At 35.4% G+C, this 10,000-nt stretch overlaps 1 protein-coding gene across 1 annotated transcript; it reads right to left on the bottom strand.

Annotated features, from left to right (window-relative positions):
* Positions 1-4,684: 4,684 nt before the first annotated feature.
* Positions 4,685-9,239, bottom strand: LOC139965211 (cilia- and flagella-associated protein 410-like; the record flags this gene model as incomplete). The annotated part of the gene is given in 2 exon segments (XM_071967364.1): positions 4,685-6,739; positions 6,821-9,239. A coding segment is annotated over 1 exon segment (105 nt), but the record flags the coding sequence as incomplete, so codon positions are not given.
* Between the last annotated feature and the right edge of the window lie 761 nt (positions 9,240-10,000).

Below are 10,000 nucleotides of genomic sequence, written 5' to 3'. Positions count from 1 at the left end.
ACGAAAGTATTCCATGGATGTCTTATAACTGCGTCACATCTCCAGCAAATAAACAGATGGTTAGGCTTAGCTAGATTTCTCATTGACTTAGTGTGGTGTTAGGCCTCCATGTGGAAGAAATTATTATTTATTCATTCGTTTATTTCAAAGAAGGAAAGGCTGACAAGGAATTTTACGCGATGTTTATGGATTATAGACGGGATAACTAAAAAATAGTAATCGCAAGTGGCTTTTTACTAATCGTTTATTCCAAATGCGATCAAATTGCGCGAATCGCGCAATCTCGCGGCTAATGAGAACCCTGGGCCTGCATAATAGCCAGTAGTAGTATTAAAAACTGTTTAAGAGCTAAATTGGATATCTATATCGTTTGATCCAATAGACCTGCACGAGCTAGCATAAGCAGCGGCGGCAGTGCGATGTTAGTAGTAATGCTAATTATAATTAAATAATTTATTTATTAACAAGTTAATGAAAGAAACAGAAGCAAATAAAAATTATTGAGGGAGGTTTTATACCTTATCTTACACCTACGTATTTGAACATGAAAACATTGTCAGTATCGAATATAATGCATTTATTACAGCATCCAATATGTAATTTCTTGAAAATCGTGATACACGAGGGTAAACAATTTTTTCCGGGTACCCGGATACCCGACGGGTAACGGCCCTCGGGTACCCGGTTCCCGATTTTTGGACCCGTGTAAACACTAATTTCAATATCCATTGTGGTTTTATGTTTTGTCCTACAAATTAAGGCTTTGCAGTGAGTGTGTTTTGATTTTCCACATTTTGAAAAGTGGAATAATCAGGTGTAAAGAACTTAGTGATGTAGCCCCTAGGAGATGTGCACATACACAAAGAGGTGAACACTAGGATCACCTGTTTGCGAAAGAGTTTCATCTAAGAGTTTCATCTCATGGGCCCGGGAACATTTCAACATTTGAATATGATGTCTTATGGATAGAAAGTGGTTTACTCTTCTAGGTACACAAAGCAATGTCATTCCAAGAAGGCATAGTTAACAACTTTCTGCAAGGAAGTAACAGGCCATTGAACTCCATGAGCTCCAAGAATTTGTGGGTGAATTTAAATCACAAGGAGGGGGAAACTAATTCTAGTAAGTACTCACAAGTACTCACAAAATAAGGGGTGCTACAGTCATATTAAGGTTCAAAGAAGGAAATGTTGGTGATATTTTTGCTTTCCTTTTCTTCTTTGACAAAAATTATTCTTTCAAAGATGTGAGACAGCACTGATCCATGTAAATACTACAGGGAAAACAAAGGATGTTGATTTGGTATAGAGATTTAATAACAGACACTTAATGACAAAGCTCATCAGTTTTAGCCTAAAATATGCTAGAAAGTCGAATAATGGCCAATCATACTCCCACTTGAGTGATACTTTCAATTGTCTAGTCATCTCAGCCACCAGGAAAATACTTTGGAAACTGTTAGCAATCTTTAGCATGCTACAGCTTGGTGCCTCTGGTGATGACCTTGTGCATTGAGTGCATTACTGTTCACTCCCTATTTCATGTCATAGTGTGGAACATTGTGAATGCCTACAAAGTTATCTTCATTATATGATTTTATTCCATTACAATTGATAAATAACATTACACAAATTCCAAACTTACATTAGATCACTGTGGGTGGGTGGGTGTATGAGGACAGTTTAATCTTCAGCTGTTATCCAATCAAGGTTAAAGCAGTTATTACTCAATATTGAAAGTTTTCAATTGGCTTACTGTATGTGCGTGTGTGTGTGATATGAATTAGTGTCTGGAAGACAAAATGTTCAGGAAATTTATTCCTTTATAATAGATATCAGATTGTGTGAGTTTCATAAAGAACAAGGTTTGGTCCTTTTTGCCATAGTGGTCATGTGTGCTTGTGAATGTGATGCCTTTAACTACTACATGCAACATTGGATGAACTTTATACATGGTATGGGGATCTGTCGTACAGAGTCCAAGGAACCAAATTATTTTGTGGAGGTCAAATGGGATGTGAGGTCAACACATCAACAAAGTCAACTGTATACATGACATGTGGTTCTCCCTACCATAGTTTTCTCTGGAGGTCAAAGGTAAGAAGTCTACAAACCTTGTCAATGCAGTAACTCAACAATTTATACTGTGATGAATGTTATACTTTTTGTATGAATCCACGTTATTGAGTACAAGAAACTTACTGTGTGTGGTGGAGGTTATTTATGGCCAACAGGTTAAAGCTTGAAACATGGTAAACCTTATTACAAAGGTAAAGCTTAGATGAAGTTCATGGATCCACATAAGTGAGTGCTGTATAGCTTATAGGTTTGCTTTCTTGGTGGTCATTTCAGTTGAGGTTAATGGAGTTCAGTCTGAAACCCTCAGACAGGATAGTCAAGCAATATTTGGATCCATCTTATTTGAGTATGAGAACCTATTGTTTTTTGCAGTGGTCAAACAAGTCAAAGTGAGAAATTCTAACATGGTGAAGCTAATTGGATGGTCTACATAGCTGGTGTGTACCTATCTTATTGATTATATGAAATCTATCATATTTTGTGGAGTTCAAAGATCATCAGGTCAACAGCAGTTTTGAGCCGGAGAACCTTGAAGAGCTTGTATGAAGTTCATTGCTAGGCATGTGGGTCTATCCTACTGCACCATTAACATTTAATGGTCTCATATAAAATATGTGAAGGAATCACAAAGCCTGCTGGCTTCTAGTTACATTAAGTAATACCTGGGAAAGTTGCATTCAAATGCAAAAAGGTGCATTAAGTTCTACCAATTACTGAAGAAACTATTTTGGCAACATGTGATTAGCTTTCTATTTCCACCATTCTGATGTGTTTACTGTTTGCTGTACATAAAAATCTATTTCTTATATAAAGAGTGTTAACTTGTACATATATATTCTAATACATTGGCTTAAATGCTGAAACTGGCTTTATCTCATATTTGTCTCCACTTGTCCAATGCTTCTTCCTAAACACTGAAGGATATTTTCATTGGAATGTGTCAAGGGTTACAGGCCATTACACCTTTATCTTAGTTGTTATATCTCAGTACTTGCATTGTAATTTGGCACTCCTCTCTTACCTTTGTATCAAACTAGCTTACAAAAGTTAGTAACAAGTTAAAACTGACCTACTGTACTTCAGGTTCAAGGCCCACTTCCTCTTCCTTTCAAATCTACCATTCCCAACACTGACAACAGTATTGTATTTGCAATCCCTACAATATTGTTGGGATTCAAGATAACATCACCTGTATCAAGCATGATGAATATCCTTTTAATTTCATTTGCTTGTCTTTGAACGTGAAAAATTTCACTTTTTGATTCTCCATTCTTACTATGTTTGGTATAAGTACCAGATGTGGAGGAACATAGTACTCAGAGATGCAGGATAATATAGTGTAGTTGGTTTCTTTTCTTCACTGTTTTTTTTACTATAGGCCTTCAGCTCAGCAAAGTGCTTTTTCTCTGTTTCTGCTTTCACACCTCTTTGGCAAGTCTTGAGAAATTTGTCACTGGGTACAAAAGGTTACTTATTCTTCCAGAAATCACAGAGACATATTCTGAGGCTTTTTGCCCTTATTTCTTCCCATGAAGCACACATCTCTATAAGCATCTTAACCTATGTCTAAATGTCAATCACAGGTCTATAACCTGAAGAGTCTTACAGTAATCATCTTACATGATTGCTGTACTTCTATACTGCCCCTATTCATAGCTTGTGAAACAGGTGGACAGGAAATTCATCATCCAAAGTAGTATCAGGTACCAAGTTCAGCACTGACCAAGGAGCCACTGACACACTTGGCTGAACAAAAACCTAGTAGATTGTACAACAGCATTACCTCTAGAAAGTGACTGACAGCAATTTTAGAATAATTGTTGCAGTGTGTGTTCAGTATTAAAAGTAACATTCCATGCAATTGTAAAATCATAGTGAGTTTCACCATTCTTTTGCCAGTGAGTGGGAAGTACTTTTTAAACTCAGTTCTTTTTGTTGGTATTAAAAGTAAGGTTATATCTTTCAAATTGATGCAGTGTTATTTGCATCTGTTTTTTAAATTGAAACTTATGCTCTGTACATAAAAAATGTATCTTAGCAGACATACCTTAAATAATTTCCACCTACAATATACAGCAGTGGTATTGAGATTCTCCAGCATTGCTGTTGTGTTTTGGTGACCCTTAGACCAGCATTGAACATAGCTTCACTTCCTTCAAATTAATTTGATCACCAGTTGACTGTAGGGACCTGTAACATCTGCATCATTACTTGAAAACATATCGTGCCAGAATTTACTATGGTATGGATTTTGAGAACTTTATGAATGTTTAGCAAATAAAGTGAAATCACCTTGACAGACACTGAAAATGTGTTGATGAAAAATCAGAGAACAATGACAGATATGCAAAGATACCTTTCGTATCAAATTTGGAAGAGCTTCGAAGGAGATGTTTCAAAATGACATTACATGTGTTACATTTCCTTGAGCAATAAAGGATTTCCAGTGGTCAACAGTGTTTTAGGAGGTTTAAACCTAGCAATAAAATATTCTTGTTTGAAAGTCAGTATAAAATATTTTAAGTCTTTTGGGTAGCTTTTAGAGCATTGACATGTAGACAAATTTATCTTAATGTAGTCTTTAAATGACTAAAAAATCACTCAAATTAAGATCAGTGGTATCATATATATTTATCTCCACAATCTGTACACAATTCGCAGCAATAAACCAACAATGAAATGACACTGCAAGAAGAAGACATTGCAAGCACCTGTTAAAAGTGGAAGTGACTATTTCTGACAGTTTACATACTTATTTGTGGTTCATTTCATTTATTTGTGTGCATTGATATCTATACACCAAACTGTACATCTTTGAACATAAACTACAATTGACATTCAATTTCTCAGATATTATGTCTTTAACTTGGTTATATTACATTTCCCAAATTGTACAGCACCCAGTACTTGTTTGAGGCACATGTAAGCCTGCTGAAGGTGGAAAGCAACAGTACTTTCTATTTAAATGTTTGGCAACCTACATAATTTTACATGATACTGCTACAAAGAGCAAAACATCAAAAAGAGAAGCTACTTAACACTTGTTTCACACATCAAGACATTTCACATTATACTGCTACGAAACTATTTTAGTTCTCAAGCAATTTACAACGTTCTCTCTGGAAGTTACTAACGTAGGCACACCATTTCTGAACATAAGCTTTTTGGTACCTGTTGATTTTTGGAGGTATTTATGACCAAGACTGGCTTATCCCCCTACTGAGATTGGGACTCCCACATACCTATGGACATGAAAAGATATTAACTTCAAGGTTACTGAGTAGTTGATAAGAATCATTTTAGTATCATGGTATTACAATAGAACAGATAGTAACACAAATGTATCTACACTACGGATGAGGTACTAAAAGTATCGCAGTGCCATAACAAACCAGACTATAGCAACACAACTGTATGCTCGGCATGAGATATAAGAACCTATGAGGTATTAGAACCTATAATCTGGTAAGAAACCAGATTATAGCAACACAACTGTATGCTCGGGATGAGATACTAAAAGTATCGCAGTGCCATAAACCAGATTATAGCAACACAACTGTATGCTCGGCATGAGATATAAGAACCTATGAGGTATTAGAACCTATAATCTGGTAAGAAACCAGATTATAGCAACACAATGTATGCTTGGGATGAGATACTAAAAGTATCGTAGTACCATAAACCAGATTATAGCAACACAATGTATGCTCGGCATGAGATATAAGAACCTATGAGGTATTAGAACCTATAATCTGGTAAGAAACCAGATTATAGCAACACAATGTATGCTTGGGATGAGATATAAGAACCTATGAGGTATTAGAACCTATAATCTGGTAAGAAACCAGATTATAGCAACACAATGTATGCTCGGGATGAGGTACTAAAAGTATCGCAGTGCCATAACAAACCAGATTATAGCAACACAACTGTATGCTCGGCATGAGATATAAGAACCTATGAGGTATTAGAACCTATAATCTGGTAAGAAACCAGATTATAGCAACACAATGTATGCTTGGGATGAGATATAAGAACCTATGAGGTATTAGAACCTATAATCTGGTAAGAAACCAGATTATAGCAACACAATGTATGCTCGGGATGAGGTACTAAAAGTATCGCAGTGCCATAACAAACCAGATTATAGCAACACAACTGTATGCTCGGCATGAGATATAAGAACCTATGAGGTATTAGAACCTATAATCTGGTAAGAAACCAGATTATAGCAACACAATGTATGCTTGGGATGAGATATAAGAACCTATGAGGTATTAGAACCTATAATCTGGTAAGAAACCAGATTATAGCAACACAATGTATGCTCGGGATGAGGTACTAAAAGTATCGCAGTGCCATAACAAACCAGATTATAGCAACACAACTGTATGCTCGGCATGAGATATAAGAACCTATGAGGTATTAGAACCTATAATCTGGTAAGAAACCAGATTATAGCAACACAATGTATGCTTGGGATGAGATATAAGAACCTATGAGGTATTAGAACCTATAATCTGGTAAGAAACCAGATTATAGCAACACAATGTATGCTCGGGATGAGGTACTAAAAGTATCGCAGTGCCATAACAAACCAGATTATAGCAACACAACTGTATGCTCGGCATGAGATATAAGAACCTATGAGGTATTAGAACCTATAATCTGGTAAGAAACCAGATTATAGCAACACAATGTATGCTTGGGATGAGATATAAGAACCTATGAGGTATTAGAACCTATAATCTGGTAAGAAACCAGATTATAGCAACACAATGTATGCTCGGGATGAGGTACTAAAAGTATCGCAGTGCCATAACAAACCAGATTATAGCAACACAACTGTATGCTCGGCATGAGATATAAGAACCTATGAGGTATTAGAACCTATAATCTGGTAAGAAACCAGATTATAGCAACACAATGTATGCTCGGGATGAGGTACTAAAAGTATCGCAGTGCCATAACAAACCAGATTATAGCAACACAACTGTATGCTCGGCATGAGATATAAGAACCTATGAGGTATTAGAACCTATAATCTGGTAAGAAACCAGATTATAGCAACACAACTGTATGCTTGGGATGAGATACTAAAAGTATCGCAGTGCCATAACAAACCAGATTATAGCAACACAACTGTATGCTCAGGATGAGGCCCATGGTATGAATCTAAGAACTTAATGTACATATTACTCAAACCAAACTATTTGGTAGGAAATCTAAGACTTCTTATTCACTTATTCAGCATCAACAGTTCAATGATGTTCCATGGAACAGTCATACTGTCATGTTCCCACATCATGAACTATAGAAAATACACTATACATCCTTTCTTTACATTCTTTTAAATTAACTTAGAAATGATACATCACTTTTTCTACATTTGTACAAGAATCCTCTTGGCTTGAGGCAAATAGATTATAGACTCTACAGAAAGCATGTTTATTTCAGGAAACAAAATACTCACAACATGCTGTACACCTAACAACACAGCTCACATTTAACCCACCAAAAGCAATAATTGATCGAGCATAGTTACAAAAATGTTGCATGGACAGCAAATAATTTAGGATGGACATCATACAGTGAGGGAAGGAAGGAGGCTGTAAGTTATGTACAAACATGACCATGCATAATGTTTCCATTACCTTCTCACACAATTTCTGTATGACTCAAACATAAGAGTACACACATGCATGATAGGACATAAGAACATACAGGCACTAATACTCAGTTGTCTTTTATGGAAATGGTACTGAAAAATATGCATTTTTCTCAAATTATTGTTATGAAATAGTGATACCATCTCTTTGATGTTACCGAAACACTCCATCGAGACACCTTACAGGCCTCTTATGTATTTATCTAGGTCATGGATTCAGTTTTCCCACGAGAAGTTTTTAACTATCTTATTGAATCTTGGTACAGGGCCTTTTCCCAAAATAGATTCCATTATGTCTGTGGAACATTCGAGAAGGTTCTCTCACGTGGTATGGAAGTTTCCATAGAAAGGGGATGGACTTCCAAACTCCCAACCAATCAGGGCAGATCAGTGCCAGCGCACTTATTTTTATATCATTAAGTTAATACAGGATGGTCAGGTTATTGGCTGCCTACTGATTGTGCGCAGAGGGATTTGATAGAAGTACGGTATAAAAGGGCATGGGGCCGAAAGTTCATCACTTGGTCAGCAAATTTATGACTCCGCCGAAAGTTCATCACTCCCTCTAATTGCGTAATTGACGGAGTCAAGTCAAGTCAAATCATTGTAATTTAGTTTTATTTGTAAAGAGAATCGACAGAGAAGAAATTATACCGAATCATTAAATCAAATCCTATCTTGTCAAATTGTTTTTTGTGTGAACTCATTGTTTTCTTCCGTTCGAGACATCTCCTGAAGAAGCATAAATACGGTATCAAGATATCCCAGTACCCTTTCTATCGCGAGTCCCGATAAAGTATTACTATCGGAGGAGCCGGGCTCGTCACAATATTACATTATGTACTATTACTTATCCTACAATCCTCACATTTCTTGATTAACGCAAATTTGCAGGAAACAGAGATAAATTACCATGTTTACAAATTTTGACATCCAAATTGTAAATCAGATTAGACAGAAGGATATTCTTGTGTATTTTTCATTAAATTTTGACATGTATGACTATGAAGGTTAGGGTTAGTATACAACTGCTATATTGGAAATGTTCAAACTAAACCAAATAAGACAGCAGAAGTCAAATGAATTATGTAATGAAAGAGGCCTAAAGAATTCTTCCACTACTAAGCTAAATCATAAAACACATGCAACCTCCTCCATCAAAATATGCTCCAAGGGGAGAGCAAAGGAAGGGCTAGGATAGTGACAAGTAAGAAGAACCTTGCTGAGCTGAATCCGTTTCCGATTTTCGGTAATTGCACCCAAACATGAAACAATTCAAATAAATTAGTTCAATGTGACTGCATTCCTGGTACTGATACAATCATGCAAGCCACAGTAGTCCAAAGTTGAAGCATTTCAGAATGATAGATCCCAGTGAAGATTGCAGACTATAAAGATGCCAACTTGTCCTTGCAGGCATTAGAGACTACTTCAAGACTGGCTTCATCCAACTCCTTCAAGAGTGTCAGTACAGCTGATAAAACATTTGAATTCTGAAAAGATCAAAAAAGAAATACTTGCTATTTAACAGAGAACAGTTTTACACAGCCAGCAGCAGGCTTAGTGATTCCTTATAAGTTTATACTAGAATAGTATTTTATACTGGAATAGTATTTTATACTGGAATAGTATTTTATCCTGGAATTGTATTTTAAACTGGAATAGTATTTTATACTGGAATAGTATTTTATACTGGAATAGTTTTTTATACTGGAATAGTATTTTATACTGGAATAGTATTTTATACTGGAATAGTTTTTTATACTGGAATAGTTTTTTATACTGGAATAGTATTTTATACTGGAATAGTATTTTATACTGGAATAGTATTTTATACTAAAATAGTATTTTATACTGGAATAGTACTATACTGGAATAGTATTTTATACTGGAATAGTATTTTATACTGGAATAGTATTTTATACTGGAATAGTTTTTTATACTGGAATAGTATTTTATACTGGAATAGTATTTTATACTGGAATAGTATTTTATACTGGAATAGTATCTTATACTGGAATAGTATTTTATACTGGAAGAGTATTTTATACTGGAAGAGTATTTTATACTGGAATAGTATTTTATACTGGAATAGTATTTTATACTGGAATAGTATTTTATACTGGAATAGTATTTAATACTGGAATATTATTTTATACTGGAATATTATTTTATACTGGAATATTATCTTATACTGGAATAGTATCTTATACTGGAATAGTATCTTATACTGGAATAGTATTTTATACTGGAA

This window comes from Apostichopus japonicus, unplaced genomic scaffold, assembly GCF_037975245.1.
Source record: "Apostichopus japonicus isolate 1M-3 unplaced genomic scaffold, ASM3797524v1 Scaffold9, whole genome shotgun sequence".
Classification (NCBI taxonomy): Eukaryota; Metazoa; Echinodermata; class Holothuroidea; order Aspidochirotida; family Stichopodidae; genus Apostichopus; species Apostichopus japonicus.
The sequence above is the reverse complement of the archived record's forward strand: the minus strand, read 5'-3'. Positions and strand labels throughout refer to the sequence as shown.